This window comes from Protopterus annectens, chromosome 4.part0 (assembly GCF_019279795.1).
Source record: "Protopterus annectens isolate FY-2018-M chromosome 4.part0, PAN1.0, whole genome shotgun sequence".
NCBI lineage: Eukaryota > Metazoa > Chordata > Ceratodontiformes > Protopteridae > Protopterus > Protopterus annectens.
In genome coordinates, this window is record NC_056733.1 from 296,558,585 (window position 1) to 296,576,056 (window position 17,472).

General features: G+C 39.7%; 1 protein-coding gene across 2 annotated transcripts in view; it reads right to left on the bottom strand.

Moving 5' to 3' along the window:
- CCDC60 (coiled-coil domain containing 60) overlaps positions 1 to 17,472 on the bottom strand; it is a 751,208-nt gene that overhangs the window by 95,341 nt on the left and 638,395 nt on the right. The window contains exons 11-12 of one of the 2 annotated variants that reach the window (XM_044068283.1): positions 11,270 to 11,410; positions 7,186 to 7,338 (exon numbers count right to left, since the gene is read on the bottom strand). In XM_044068283.1, coding sequence (XP_043924218.1) covers positions 7,186 to 7,338; positions 11,270 to 11,410 — 294 coding nt within the window. The remainder of the gene's footprint in view (positions 1 to 7,185; positions 7,339 to 11,269; positions 11,411 to 17,472) is intronic. The other variant, XM_044068284.1, reaches the window with a different exon arrangement.

Here is a 17,472-nt window from a genome sequence, read left to right on the forward strand (position 1 = left end):
TGGTAATGTACATGTGCACAAGATATCTGCCATGATGATACTGCAGTACATGGTAATGTACATGTGCACAAGATATCTGCCATGAAAATACTGCAGTACGTGGTAAATTACATGTGCACAAGATATCTGCCATGATGATACTGCAGTACATGGTAAAGTACATGTGCACAAGATATCTGCCATGAAGATACTGCAGTGCATGGTAAAGTACATGTGCACAAGATATTTGCCATGATGATACTGCAGTGCATGGTAAAGTACAGGTGTGTAAGAACTCTCCATAACAGTAGATGTCCTGCTGATCACAGTTTCAGTATTACAGTACTGAGGGTTTAACTTGCCACGGTAACCTGACATCCAGTCGGTGAACCAAAACCAAAAACTTCTTGACACATCATAAGTCCAGAGTATGACTTCAGCCCACAAGGTATAGGGATACATAAGCAGATATGCAGGAATAAGATCCTCAGACTATCTAGAACTAGAAGACCCTGGGGAAGCTTGTGAAAACAATTAATAAAAAATTAATTCCGAACAGGAGGAGGGGAGAGGAACTGCTCCTCCTCGGTCCACATGGTAAAGAAAGAGAGCTAAAATGAAAAAGGGCAATGAAAGAGGTAAGCAATACTGCAACAGTGATTAGTAGGGCATCTACTGTTAAAGTAAGTTCTCACACAACTGTACTCTGTCTTTCTTTGGATCACTGCTGCAACATTCAAATACTGATGGGTGGTTCCCAAAGCTAGAGGTTAAGTGTGGATGGGTCAGTCACAGGACAGCTGTCGCTCAATCCTAGTAGAACAGATCTAGCAAAGGATGTTCTAGGTCTGGACTGTAGAAAGCGTCCACTCTATACTACTTAGTAAAGGTATGAAGTCACCACCAGGTGGCTGCTTCCAGAATAGATCTGAAGCCAATGCCTTTGAAGAAGGCGCTAGAGGAGGAGACTGCTCTGGCTGAATGAGCCTTCATAGGTGAAGAAAGGCACTTACCATAGAAGGTGTTACAGAAGGAAATGGATTTAGAGATCCAGTTGGAGATAGACTGTTTGGAGACAGGATTACCCAATTTACCTTCCTAGCAGGAGACACAAATCTGGTCAGTTTTCCTGAAAACCTTTGTCTTGTCTAAGCAGAATCTTTGCTGTCTGTGCACATCCAAGGAATGGAGGAGTCTTCCACCCCTGTTGTATGGATCAGGAAAGAAAGTAGTGCATGGATAGCCTGGTTGGGTGACAAGTCTTTTACTACTTTAGTCATAAAACAGGGGTTAGCCCTTAAGGAAACCCTATCCTTAAGGAAGTTAAGATAAGGTAGGATAGCCATTATGGCTTGTAGCTCAGAAAATCTTCTGGCAGAGTTAAGAGCAGAACCATTTCCAAGTACATAACTTTAATGAAACAAAAATGCTGGTTCAAAAAGTGGTAAGAAGCTTTCCAACACAAATTTCAAATCCTAGAGAAGCAGACTAGACTTCCTAGGCAGGTTCAAGTGAAAGGCACCTTTTAAAACTGTTTTACCGCAATCTTGGAAAGCAAGGGAGGGTTAAAAATAAAAAGGAATAGGCTAGTCAACTTTTGAGTACCTTAACACAAGTCAAGACAGAGTAACAGGAATACTCATTCTTCTTAAAACACCAGATGGAAACTCTTTTCCACTTGGAGATGTAAGATTTTCTAATGGTACGTTTCTCACTTTCTGGACCATGCCATCAGATAATTGTGTCTGAAAGGATTAAGATTCTATTAACCAGAGAGTCAGGTTTAGTCTGTAGACTGGGATAGATCAGATCACTCTCCATTTGAGTAAGTCCACTTTGTGGGGCTACTTGTATTGATGGTTCCTGACTAGGCAGAGAAGAAGAGGGAACCAATGCTGTCTGAGCCAAAAGGGGGTCACTTCCAAGATTTTTTGGCTTGTCCCTGAGGATCTTCAGGAGGACCTTTGGAAACAGTGGGAGAAGGGAAAAGTGTAGAGGAACTCTTCCCCACCCTAAGTTGAAGGATATGGTGCCCTCCCAGCCTTGGGGCAAGAGGTCCTGCAACAGAACTTTACATTTGATTAAACGGTTGCTTTTATTTGCCGTGGAGTGTCTTCATTTGGATTATTTTGATCATTGCCTGCAGCAGAACAGTTTGAGCTGCCTGTTCTGGTAGGATGCAGAAATTTCTATTTGAGGAGTACCTCATTTATGGACTATGTCCAGGAAGATCACTCTTTTCAACATCCATTCATGAAGATCTTCCATGAATCTGCTTAGTGAGTCTGCAAGAACACTGTCTTCTGAAGGAATATAAACTGCTTTCAAGGACAATATAAACTGCCTGAAAGGACAATTACGCTTTTATTGTGAAGTCCTATATCAACAGAGCTAGTCTGCACAACTTTTACCCTGTTTATTGATGTACCACATGGCCATGGTGTTGAATGTGAAAATCTGCAGGGGATATGGGTTCTACAGGTGGAAGAATGCTTCAAGGACTTGAATAATGGGGCTCATTTCCTTCACATTGATGTGGCCCCTTACATTCTTGTGGGACCATTGTCCTTGAACTTTTATAGAGCCCATACAAACACCCCAAGCCAGATCTGATACATCTATATGAAGGTCCTAAGAGGTGTGTGTTTGGGCATAGGGAGACCCTGAGATTGAGATGAATTTGAGATATCCACCATTTCAACCCATTCTTTAGAAAGGGCAAGAGAGGAATTTGAAAGTCCAGTGGATGACAGTGCTGAGACCAAAGTGACTTCAGTTACCACTAGATCTTTCTGATATACAGTCTGGCAAATGGCACCATAGGTATAGTGGCTGCCATGTAATCCAGAACTCATAGGACTTCTCTTGCTGAGGTGTAATACAGGGAAAAGAAGGAATGAAAGTAGTTGGACAGGAATAGGACCTTCTACTGAGGGAGAAGGCTGTCATTGAGAGGGTGTTCAGTCTGAAACCCAAGAAGCCTAGGTCCTGTTATGGAGTCAGAGAAGACTTCTGGAGGTTGACAGTGAAACTCAGTCTCTCCAGGAGTGACACTGTGAAAATAAGTTGCAGGCAAAGAATATTAATGAGCTGTTTCCTGTGGTCCAGAGGTGCAAGGTTTGATTCCCTCAGCCTCCATTGCAAAAATGTGTGACTCTGAGTAAGTCACTTAACCAGACGCAGCTCCCAGACTGAGTGTGAAAAAGGTCTTTGCAGATCAGCACTCTACCCCAGAAAACAAATACAAATAAAATAAGTAAAATAAAATAAAATGACCTGACAGGGGGCCTGAATGAGACAGTTGTCAAAGTAAGGGAAATATTGTATTCCCAGGGTTCTGCAAAGAGCAATGACTGGTGTGAGGCACTTTGTGAAGACCCTGAGAGCAGCAGATAGACCAAAGGGTAAAGCAGAGAACTGAAAGTGTGATGAAAAAAATAGAAAACAGGAGACATTTGCTGCATGTGGGATGGAAAGGGGTGTGAAGGTATGCATTCTTTAAATCTAAGGACAGAAGAAAAATTTGTGGAAGGACAAAGGGAAGAGTCTGCAAGTAAAGCATTTTGAAAGATATATCTTCCAGAAAGATGTTGATATGTGACAAGTCCAGTATGGGCCTCCAAGTACCCACCTTCCTGGGGACCAGGAAGAGTCTTGGATAAAAGTTTTTTCCAAGGTCTGGGGTAGGGACTGGGGGAATCCAATAGATTGGCCTTAATGTCCTCATAGAGGGATTGAAGGAGAAGACCCGAAAATCTATGAATAACAGATCTAATGGCTGCAACCTTGAAGAAAGACTCTGCAACATCATAGCTGCATTTAATAGAATGCCAAGCTACCTGAGTAGCCTGATTCATCAAGGCCACTATTTGTGCTTTATGCTTACAATCATCTAAATTAGACAATGTTTTATTTAAATCCCTTAGAATGGACAAGATATTTTGCCATCTGAGTTTCGTGCCATACCTGCCCATGGTCTTACTGTCTCTGTCTGATGGCAACACAGTAGCAGTGTGTCACTGGAGATAGAGAAGACAGATGGGTCTGTTACAGGGTTTGTGTAGAGAAACTTCACATCCTCTGGGACTTTGTAAAACCTATCAAACATTTTGGGGTCAGGATGTTGAGAAGCTGGGCTAGATGAAGTGAATGCAAAAGCATCCAGGAAGCCTTCTAAGACTGGTGGACAGGAGTAGGTTTAGGACATAATATTTTTTTCTGCACATCCCATTTAATGTGCTGTATCAACACTTCTTTGGGAGAGTCAGGGGCAAACTGTCTTCATCATCAGAAGCAAGCTGTCCAGGGGAGTGGACTTGAGATAAGTATGCTTAGGAATCCTCTGAATCAGATTCATCCACCCATCTCCTTAGATGAGGTTTCATTTCACCTCTTTAGAGGAGGGGGAGTTTGTGAAGAAGTGACCAGGAAAGAAGAGGGATTTAAAGATAAAATGGCCATGTATAAGCCTTGAGAAAAATAAAGCCATTCCTTTCCCTCAGAAGTCCAAGTAGAAGAAACATGTTTAGTTTTCTGTTTCTTTTTCTTTGGCAGGATGTCCGCCATAAGAAAATGTGATTGTTCAGAACCTGATGGACCTCTATTAAGGTGCCTGGTACCTCTTCCCTAACCAATATTTGAGGTATGCCCTCTGGTCTCTATGAGATGATCACACAATATTCTTCCTTCTCTACCATCTTGGTAGAGGAGTCTTGGAAACAGACACCATACCAGCCTCCGGCATGGTTGTGGTGGTAGCAGGCATCTGAAAAGAAGAAGCTGTACCATGGATTCCTGTTGCATATCAGTAGAAATATCTGAATCAGACTGGGCAGCTGAAGATATAGCTGTTTTTTGTTTATCTTCTTTTCAGGTGTGAGCAGGAAGTCCATGGCAGAGGGTTCTGCCATCTTGCTTTGTGCGAAGCTCTTCAGATGTTGGGTCACTAAAGACAAGTAATGAGGAAAGTCTGGTATGAATAGATGAATGACTGGCAGATTGCACAGTTTATGTAATTGTGCACAGGCCCCTAAACAAAACAGACACTGACAGTGGATATCTTTATAAAGGGTTTGCCTATCATAGTCACACTTCCCTTTGCTAACATACACAAATCTTTAGTACAAAATCAAAAAACAATAAAGTTCCCCAACAGGGTATATATCTAAATAATACAGGAAGTGGTAGTACCAATAACCATGTCAGAATGAAGATCCTGCATTCAGCCTGGTGACAAAATAGTGTGAGGGTCTTACACCTGTATATCTGCTTATGTACCCCTATGAAAAATGGCAGAGGGTTCTGCCATCTTGCTTTGTGCAAAGCTCTTCAGATGTTGGGTCACTAAAGGCATTTAATGAGGAAAGTCTGGTATGAATAGATGAATGATTGACAGATTGCAGTTTCTGTAATTGTGCACAGACCCCTAAACAAAACAGACACTGACAGTGGAGATCTTTATAAGGGGTTTGCCTATCGTAGTCACACTTCCCTTTGCTAACATACAAAAATCTTAAGTACAAAATCAGGAACAATAAGGTTCCACAATAGGGTATATATCTAAATAATACGGGAAGTGGTAGTACCAATAACCATGTGAGAATGAAGATCCTGCATTCAGCCTGGTGGCAAAATAGTGTGAGGATCTTACACCTGTATATCTGCTTATGTCCCCTGATCCCCACAAGCTGCAGTCATACACTAGACATAAGGCACATCAGGAAGGTTTTGGCTTTGGTACTCCAGCCAGATATGAGGTTACCTTGGTAGTTTAACCCATCAGTACTGGAGTACTACAACAGTAATCCATGTAAGGACATGTCCACTTCTCCTTATCTTAGCTGGGTGGGGTGAAGTAGATGGGAGAAAGACCAAACAATAATCTCCTTATCTCTCACCCTCCAGTGGATCACTATCGCACCCTTGGGCACCTAACTGTTTTTTCACTAGCTGACACTCTTCAATCAGACATTGTTCTTTAGTATCAGTAACTATTCTACAATGGGGCACATATCATGCCTGTGTCTCATCATAGCACTAGTGCAATGGGACACATACTGTGCCTCTGTGTGGTAGGCGAGCTAATATTAAGGCAATTTCTAAAAAGAGTAGTTAAATATCTAGCTGAACTGTTTGGCAGGGACAGAGGAGCCTGGTCTACACTGCGAATGGACTACATTTAATGATAATTCACATAAGCAAAGAGATTGCCGGGAATAAAGATTCAAGGATCTCAGTGGCTGTAACATATCTCTATGGGTCCAGGAGCAGCTTGAATCTAACAGACAGCTATCCCCAAAACCAATGAAAGATACAGTCACCAGGATTTGAACATGTGTCTTAGATGAAAGCGACATCAAACAACTGGCACCATTATGGAGATGTGACATGCTCGGTAACACAGCTTAACTGAATATGCCACAATATAAAGCCTGTCAAACTTAATCAGACTGCCAGTTTTACCAGATGAGCTATGCTTATTTGGCTGGAAACTCCTCAGTGAGGCAGCCAATATAGCTGAGTTAGTCAGAATGAACAGATATATAGCTATGTGCTAGGTGGCTTGCAGAACATGAAGCAAAACAGATAAAATGATCAATATTTATGATTACCACTGTACGAAACTGAAAACACCAGGCTGGAGATTAAAGCCAATAAGTCACACATAGGAAGGCAAATACTGCAATTTCAACTGAGCAAGTTTATTCAAAGACACTGTGTCCTAAAATTGATAAACATTTCAAGTGATCCATGGAGTAAAGGAAGTATGTTCACATATTAAGTTGCTTTATTAAGTTTGTACTTTGCTGCTCAAATGTATTGTAATGCTTTGCAGTATATATATGTTTCTCCCATATGATTCTACATTTATGTATGATGTCTGTTCTATATGATTCTGTATTTGTACTGTGTACGAGTTCTACTATGTCTGGAGCTTTTCTCCCCGGGCCTCTACTGACATTGGGCTCACCAGGGCCCAGTGTACTATCCCGGTAAACAAATGCAAGTAAGTAAATAAATGAATAATAAAAAGTAGACATCTATAACTAGGATGTTACACTCTCTAACAATTATGACTTCTACCAGGAGATGGCAGCAGATAGCTACATTTTTATATTTATTATTTTTTTTTTCCAGTTAGCCTGAGTATCACTTTACAGGGAATGTTGAAAAAGATTAAAGCAGACAAACTGAAGTGATCTTTACCAGTTATCTTCAGTCTTCTGTTCAGTCTTCTGTACTTTGTTTTCATGAACCTCGTTAACATGGGATGTTTTTTTTATTTTGTCAAAGTCTTTTCTAAATTCACCAATGTTCTCTAATGTGCGGAACTTATGGGTACTATTTTCCCATCGTTTTCTGCAACAGGAAGAAATTTTCAGATTAAAAAAAAAAATCGCTGTATTATGATTTATAAAACATTATGAAAAAAAAGACGTGCATAAAAATAACATACAGACAAAGAAATGATAGTTCCTAAGAAGAAAGTTAGTAAAGCATGTATATCAATTTATGAACCCCTTCTTTAGTAAAGAATATTATTTATATGTACTAGTACATATTAGGAAGTAAGATTCAAAAAATAACTTTAATTCATATACTATGATGGCAATACATTGAAAAAAAGTTATACAAACTTTCCAAAATGATGTCAACTGCATTGCCAGACTTATAAAAAGCCTTTTAAACAATTTGATTATAAAACCTTTCTACGTTTGGTTATATTGATTTTACAGGAAGTCAGTGAGATCTTCTACATATTTGTTGTCACTTCTCTCATATCAAAGTACATTTTTGCAGTCACCACTGGTATGGTATCATCATATTCATAGGTTCATAGGTTCATAGGTTCATATTGAGCAATTTCCAAGAAAATGTTCCCTTTATGTACCCTCAAAAGGACCATACTTAGTACCTCATTACACCTCTCTGTCCAATGTGTCTACTATGCATTTGCATAATTTTATACAAATAAAAAATGTCATTGTTGACCTATTGAACTATATCAATGTAAAATAGTTTCTTAGCTTCTTTTTAATGCAATTTTAACTTTATGCATGTAACTCAACATATGTGAATCTTTTTGCTATAACTGCTACTATGTCAATGTTGTTGTTTGTCTTTCGGTTTTTCCTGGTTAGGGGTTACCACAGTGGAACTCCGGTCCGCTAATGATTGGCAGTTGGTTTTTATGGTGTCGAGTTGCCAGCCCAAAGCCCAACCTTCAATGAAGGCACGCCCATTCAACGCATGTCTTTTGAACGCCCACTCAACCGCGGGGAGGACATGCAAACTCCACACAGAAGGCACTCTCAACCCAAGCCGAGAATCGAACGGGAGAACCTCTTGCTGTGAGGCAACAATGCCACCACTGCACCACTGTGGAAGTCAACTGCTATTGTGTCAATATTGTTTAAAATTGTACTTGTTTAAAATGTACTACTGGAGCTTTTCTCCTCGGGTGACGGGTCTCCACTGAAAATGGGCCACAAGCCCAGTTGGACAAACCCGGCTGACAAATGTCAATAAATAAATAAATAAATAAATAATAATAGGCTACAACAGAGAATACATCAAGTTGTTTCTGGGAATTTTAGTCTAGCATAAACAATTAAGCAAATAATGGACAAATCAAACCCATGACTCTAGGGCAAAGGTCTGTTAACAGGTTTAATCCTCTGTGATAACTGTAATCTTGTTATTGTGTGTTTCATAGTGACATGCTACAGCAAATATAAAACAGACCTTGCTGTACATGTAGTTTACACATTAAAATTTGAGTTTTAGGTGCATTGGTAACATAATTTGCCTCATTACCATTTTTATAAATGTATTTTTCAGACTTACAGATAATGATAAATTTTTATTTATTTGACTAGCAGCTCAGGCACTGGTGGAGCCAGGGAGGTGGGTAGGAAACAGCAGCTTTGCTGTCTCACCCACTCTGGGAGGGAGGGAGAGATTTTTGTCCATAATAAGGACACATCCTTGGTGATGTTGATGTGGTGTTATCACAGGACAAATTGCCAGTAAAACTACAGTATCTGAAGAGGGGCTAGAGCGAGCTGATGGTGTGTGCAGAGATGAGTGCGATGTCACTAGCTCTGCTCAGTTATGGCATACCAAAAGCTCCTCCCTTGTATGCAGGGTTGGTCAGCATATATGATGCTGTAGGTTGGCCTGTTCCACTTTCCATGCCCTACCCGTCATTGGTGCAGTCCCAGCTGTGGGTGTATAGTACTGGATACATGTATAAACAAATGGCACAGCTGGGAAAATGATAATCAGCTGGGGGGCACAAATGGCAGAATCCACTGTAATTTATTTTTATCACTGCAGCTGGAAGATAGTTTTGTCCCATCACGGGATAAGTTATCAATGATGATCCCATCATTTGAGAATTGTTTCAGTGTAACAGAGGTGTCTGCTGTTTGGGGATTCTTTCATCTTTCCTTTTTTCAATTCAAGTTCTTCCAAACTTTAAAAACAAGTAGGCCTCCAGGTTGTGGATATCTCAAAGACACTGAGATGGTTAGTGACCAATGCTTCTCAGCCTATGCTCCTCATGTACTTTTTCTTGTACATAATCTGTACTTACTTGTAGCATTACATATGACTATTGTAGGATCTCTGGGCATGACTGAAACTGGAGTTTAAAATCTGGTTTGGGTGCTGAGAGTTAGATCTTCAAACACTGTGTTCAGTTTAGAACAGATATACAAGGATCACTACTACAATTCTGATGGCAACAGCCTCAGTATAAACACTAGTACTGGTGATAGTGCAATGGTCTTGCCAGATGATGTGAAAGGTTATACACAGCCATCATAAAATAATACTGGTATATCAGGCAGGTTAACATCCATAAAGAAGGGCAGAGTCTATTACTGAACAATGTACCCGGATCTTAGTGTCCCTTCTTTTCTTATGGTCACTGATAACACACACTGCATCCTCTTCTGAATGTCATTTTCATGTTTGCTGCTAGGATGAGGTGGCTACCAATGTAACAGAAAGTGACCTTCTATTTAAAATATTTATCCAGTGGTAGTGTATTGTGGACCGGTAATTTAGGGGTCCCGATTTTGATACATTTTTTGAAAATGTATCTAGTGCAGCCTAAGCATTTCTAATGCTTATGAGGAAGGCTCAGGCATGTATTTATTGGAGGGTAATCACAGACATCTTGGAAATTTTGGTCTTTGAAAGCAGACATCCAAGATAGATGAGCCTTCGGCCATTCGGTGTTTGAAGTCAGTTCCAGAGAAAAGGCAGCTTTGCTGAAGATTAAGATGACTGCTAGGAAAATGGAATATAAGGATGGAGAAGTGCTGTGATCCTGCTTAACTCCAGTCTTTATGCTGAATGGCCTGTGACTGAACTGTTGTAGGTAAGGCTGACAGTCATTTAGTTATGCAGATGCAACAGGACCTTATGAAATTTTGTATGTCATCACAAACTTCAACATTACCTTCCACAAGGGTTCATAGCTTCAATATTACCTTACACAATGGTTCATAGCAAGCGGCGTCTCAAAGGTTTTTGTCAGGTCACTGAATGCTACTGGTAGGCTTTGAGGCTGTTCCAGCTATGCAAGATCAATGTGGCAATGAAGATTCACTCACAAGGTCACTTATGGCTACCTGGAAACCCCTTGATGATTTAACTACGTGGTTAGACATATTTGCAGTAAAATCCATGACCTGACAGCCTTTAGCCTTCTTCTCCCCACCCTTCACCCCTCTAATACCCTGCTCAGTGGGTATTATTATACAAATACTTGTAAACAATCTGTTATTTCTAACCTCTCGTATTGCTTGTTTAATCAATTGTCTGTATCTCTCTCTACAAAAACCTTTGCTTCACTTTACACTACTCTCTGGCTGAGCCTGAAATTGATCCATATTGATCAGTGCTGTACCCCACTAATCAAATATAAATTCAAGAAATAAACAAATAAATAAAAATAAGGCCATCATTAGTGTATTACAAAAGCAAGTCCTGGATTTAACCATTTATAACATTGCTGTCACTGATTTTAGAAACAAGAAGCTAGGGAAGGTTTAGTTTCTTTGCAGACCATACCAAGACCTGGATAGCAGTACATCCTGACAACAGTTAGCAGACAAAGCGGAGAAGCCAGATAAGTGGCACACAGATTAATAAAATAAGAAGAGGGGTAACTCTACTACACAAAGGGCCAATGCTGCACCTGATAGTCATATATCCTGGAAAAATGAGCCAGTATACTAAAAATGTACTTTAACATATCATTTGTTTTCGTACATACCTGTCCAGGTGTTCCAGGCTCTCATGCAGATACAGACTTGCCTCTTTCATGACCTCTGAGAACTTCCCTCTCATATCAGCAGATAAGGAAGTTTTACTGCAAACAAACTGACTGACTTCTGACTTGTTGCTTGGAGGGCAACTGTAGAAAGAGTAGTACAGTGTTAAAATTTAAACTGTTTAATTTGTCCCCTACAGCAGGTATCGAGGATACTGAAGATGTTGCTGCTGTGCTAAACGAGTGCATTTATTTTACCCACAACATCAAACAGAGCACAAGTTATGAATAAGCAATTCAGCCTACATTAGAGATATTTCCTACCAGTTTAGAGTGTGTGCTGTGCAAGCTAATGTGATAAGATTCAAGGACCTCTTGCAGAAACCCAAGTCTAAGTTTGTGGTACCAAACACTTGATATGGTCAAGATTTTGGTGTTAACAGTTGATGCTCAATTAGTTGTTGTGTAACAGTGGGTATTCAGAGGTAAGTGAGCAAATGTAGGAGTATGGAACAACCTTGGAAGGTTTCATTAAGATATAGTCACTCCTACTTTTAAAGCAGGATTATTTCCAAATCTACTAGCTTTCAAAATTTTCTCAACACTTTTATTTATGAAATAGATGCAAGAGCATCAAAAGATGACTGCTTATGATAGAATACGAGTTTTATCAATTGATTGATTGGTGCTGGTGTTTTAGAAGATATCCAAATGTTGTATGCACTTTTTTCATACTTTTTTGATACGTTATATGATGTACACAGTTCATACATTCACAGGTTCATAGATAGTTACCAAGCTTGCAGTCTAAGGGGGTTTAGCCAAGTAACCCAGTAAAATAAATAAATGAATAAATACATATTTGTTATTTGTTCCAGTTTAATGGCTGGGTAAGTTGGCTGGTTGATAGTACCATTAGTGTATTACAAAAGCAAGTCCTGGATTTAACCATTTATAACATTGCTGTCACTGATTTTAGAAACAAGAAGCTAGGGAAGGTTTTGTTTCTTTGCAGACCATACCAAGACCTGGATAGCTGATAGTTGATCAGCCATGACCTAAGCCAAAAGCCAAATAGCAGGTCAACATTTATTATTTGTTATATTCATAAAGTATAGGAAAGTATACTAAGAACTAAACCAACATGAGAATGGAGAAATGAGATTCTTCCAATACGGATGACTGCAATTAGGGGTATCAGGAATAGATAAGAGGGGGCTGGAATTTATTGGGAGAAAACTGGCAAAGGAATCAAGGTATTGGAAGCAAATAATTAGACTGGGAAAGGTAACAGAATTGGAACAGGCCTAGAATGCACTTGAACTGCAGGCTAGAGATTACCTTCTCTATCAAGGATTGATGTCAGAGTACAGGCAAAGAGAAAGGAATAAGGGATTTGTAAACAAAAGACCAGCAATGGTAGAGTTTTTAGGAGAATCTAGAACAGAAGTTGCTGTTACAAAAGATACAATCAGTATTGCTTACAAAATACTCCATGGTAAATATAGCAGTCAATCAGAAGAGGTTAGAAAGGATTGGTAAGAGAGACTGGATAAGCAATTCACAAAGAAAAAATGGTAGGATACATGTTGTTGTTGTGTCTTTCGGCTTTTCCCAGTTAGGGGTCGCCACAGCGGAACTCCTATGGATTTCAAATATGCAAAAAAGTCTAGAAGTTGGAAGTGTTTGCATAGCCATTTTTATACCCCAAGCAGACTCCAAAGAATTTTTCCTCAGGTAGATTGTAAATGGTGGAGATATGGTGGGGAAGAAAGAGGTAACTGGAAACATATTTTTTGGAAGTGTAATGAGTTGGCAGACTTTAAAAATTTGGTAACCACAGCCATGAAACTTGACAAAAAACTACCAGCTGCTTTTATTAAACAGTAAAAGAACATCATTAAACAGTAGAAGATGTTGAGTGCTTTCATTTGCAGAAAACTTGGTGGCTTTGCAGTTGCCCGCCCTGCTATAAATTTGATCTGGGACAGTCCCCCCAATCCAGTCTCATTAGCTCATTCTACCTAATACAGAGAGAACATTTGGAAAGCCAACCCCCTTAGTTTCTTAACCTTGAATTATCTTCTTCTGTTTCTCCTTTCCCTCTTTCCACTTTACTAAAAAAAAAAAAAAGCCACTTTATTCAGCTGCTTATATTTTTCTGTATTTGTGTTTCTTCCTACTACTCTGTTACTTCATCTTGCTTTTCCCTGCTACTTGCTGCTTGTTCTTTAAAGTGTTCCATTGCATCTTTTCTGCTGTATTTATTACTGCTTGCTTTTAGCCTGCTTAAATTGTAAGTGTTATTACAAGCCTCTTAGTTTTGGTTTAAGCACTTGGGCTTTAGGCCTACCCCTTAGCTCTCCCTGGCCTCTCTCCCTCAGATTCTGACAAGCATGGATGGGCAATTTCCTACAGTTTCTCCTGCCAGCCTGGTTGATATGGGCATCCTGAGACAGTGTAGCAACTGCCTCATGTACATGGACAACCATCTAAAACTACCACCTAGGAACACAATTTGTGAGACATGCAATTACATTAAGAACATACAGTCTATGCTCTCTCCCTCACAAGCCAGTATATCTGGGACTGAGAAGGCTGTTAACACAATCACTACTCCTCAATCACCACCCACAACTACACAACACACACCAACATATGCAGAGCTTCTCAACAAAAATAAACTCAAACAAAGGAGACTTCAGAGGCAAAAACACACACAAACTCCATAACCCTCCACACCTCATACCACACATAGTCCACACACCTGTGTCTCGCAACCACTAAGGCCTAACCATAAACCCAACATATTAGTCATAGGAGACTACATTGTGAGGCACACAGATGTGCCTCTCATCAGGCTGTTTAAGGAGAAAGTTACGGTTAGTTGTTTGTCAGCTGCCAGAATCAACCATATCACACATGCACTCAAGTCTCTCAACAACAGGTACTGTTATGACTCTGTCATAGTCCATATTGGTGTGAATGACTTGAGGGGTACCTCCCTGGGCTATATGAAGAGAGACATGATTGGGCTCGCTGAATATGTGTCTCAGGCAGGTATGTCCCTAGCCTTAAGCAGTATTCTGCTGTCACCCAGAATGATGCCTCAATATAAACAGAAAATGATTGACTTTAACAATTGGCTTAGTTTCTGGTGTCATTCCAGGAGCATCTAGTACCTGACAGCCTGGGAAGATATGATCGACAGACCACAATGCTTTGCTAGAGACGGCCTGCATCTGTCTCACTTGGGCTTCAGGCTTCTGGCAAAGACCCTTGCCTCCCCCATAGTGCCTTTTTTAGGAAAAGTCATGAGGTCAATACTATCAACATAAAAATGTCAACAAAATGCAAATTAAAGGTCATGCTGCTAAACATTAGGAGTCTAAAGATGAAACTGCACTTATTGCAAGCATTCTTAACCCTGGAAGATGCTGACATTTATGCAGTCACAGAAACCTAGTTCAAAGCTATGGAGAGCACCCCAGCCTTACCTGGTTATTCATCCTATCATACATTCAGACCCCAAACTGTGGGCAGCAAAGCCAAAGGAGGTGGACTTTCAGTATATATTAAAGACACACACACCTCAGGGCTGGTCAAACAGTATGACACACAGGAGCACTCCACATGCAGTTAACTATTGACAAGACCCTTACTGAAATCATAGCCAGCTACAGGCCCCCAAATTTGAATCAAGATGCCCACTCCACCTATCTGGACCTCTTCGAATCTATCAAGATTCAACGCTTTACCCTGATCCTGGGTGACTTTAACTACCCAACCATAGACTGGAAAAACTACTCATGCCAGAACACAAATTCCCAGAGATTCCTCACATTTATTATGCAAACAGCTAGTCAATACCCCCCACTAGAGGTGATAATATCTTCAACTTGGTATTAACCAATATGAGTAATGACTGCAGAACCCTTACAGTATCATCCTCCTGGTAAAATCCGACCATAAAGTGGTCACTTTTAAAGCCACCATCTCCTCTGACCTCTGTCTAGCTAGGGTCAAACAAAAAAACTTCTCCAAAGCTGATTACATCCTCCTGAGATATGATATAAACAGCTTCACAGTGGAGGAGGGGGCTGTGAAGCTGTTAATACCATCTCTCAGGGGGCTGTGAAGCTGTGAAACTGATTACAACCTCCTGAGAGATGGCATACATAGCTTCACAGCCTCCTGGATGGGAAACAGAAAATACACCTCTGGGATTCCACCTGTGTCCTTGCTGGAAAGGGGCTTTGGGTGGTGACTTGTCCAAATATGGGCTAAACTCTTGCCTATTTTTATAAGGGCCTGAGGGCCAATAGCCTAGTAACTTCCTATGATCCTAATAATGTTCTGGAGGAGGAAAGAGGTCTAAGGGAAAGCAGAAATTGAATGAGCTATGTAATGTTTGATTGACAATGACTGTATAGACGATTATATGTGATGTATAATGTTTGCAACTGAAATATGCCATTATGGTTTGTTTTAATTTATATAAATGTATGATTCAATAAAGATATCTCTTGTTTAAAAAACACATTATAAATATGGAGTACAAAAAAAGAAACATCTGATGCAATACAAAATGGAAATAAGTACAGACAGAATAGCACAGTTCATGCAAAACAGAAAATACATTACTAAAAGTAATACAAATCTTAACATATGTACAAAGTTAGCAATAAGTTAGTAAAATAAATAAAAATCTAAGATACTAGTTGCCCAAATCAAGAAGGATACTACCACATATACCAGGGGTAAATATGTGACTACCCATACATTTACTGAGTTCATATTTAAAAGTATCCAAGGAATTATGCTCTTTGATATGCAGGAGGAGTCTGTCCCAGAATAGGGAATGTAGTGGTGGTGTTCATGTCATGATGAAGACTTAGGTCTTTAGTGCAGGTCATCATGATTCTACTGGTTCTGTGCAGGTGGAGATCAAAAAAGATAGGGTCTTTCATAGCATAAAAAAAAAAAAAAAACATAGATCACCTTGCAAGAGTTTTTACAAACAGAATATAACAAGAGGGCTTTTAATCTGCCAGAATAGCAAGTCTTTACAAACAGAATATAACAAGAGGGCTTTTAATCTGCTAGGATAGCATAGGATGAATGGACCACTGATTTCTAAATTAGGAATCTCTAACTTATGTGTTTAGTATGGTACATGCTAAATTTGTGCATTGTATTCGGTGTCTGGCTCAATAAGGGATGTATAAAGTGGAACTATGACTTCCTTGGGTGTACAGGAATAACTCTAACTGTTAAATGCACAAGATAGAATGACTTCCTAACCCCATGTAAAAGATGGTGAAAGGAAAGCTTGCTGTCAATATATATTCCCAGATCTCTAATGACAGTGTTAATTCCAGTCTCTATCATTATTTTGAACATTCAGATACTCGAATCCCTAAAGGCCGACACCAAAATATCGAACCACAAGTACACCAAATGTGAAAAAGCGCAAAATTCAAACTATCGAATTTCCATAGTTGGTCAACTACACCTCCTGCTGCATACTGTACACTTCACCCATGTGTACACTTCACCCATGTATCCCCTGTGTTAATTAAATGTGCATTACACACAAATGTATGTGAATATGAACAAACAACACCCAAGTACGGAACATTTTAATTTATGTATCTATTGGGCTACACAAGTGTATTACCATATATGCATTTAACTTAACCCTACTTCTAACCCTAAGGTCAGTATCTACTGCGCATGTACATTAAATGTATTACTATATATGCACTTAACTTAACCCTGCTTCTAACCCTAAGGTCAGTATATATTGCACATGTTGGTTGACTGTATTACCATATATGCACTTAACTTAACCCTACTTCTAACCCTAAGGTCAGTATCTATTGCACATGTATGTTAAATGTATTACTATATATGCACTTAACTTAACCCTGCTTCTAACCCTAAGGTCAGTATTTATTGCGCATGTACATTGGTTTCCTATACAGGATAAGGGAATCTCCTACTGACGTTTTACCTTAGTAAACATGATGTGGTCAACTATGGAAATGTGATATTGTGAATTTCGCTGTTTCTAACGTTCAGTTAACTTGCGGTTCGATATTTTGGTGTCGGCCTTTAGGGATTCGAGTAAATGAATGTTCGAAATAATGATATAGACCCGTTAATTCTGAGAGTAGTATCCTTGATATGAAATACACTCATGA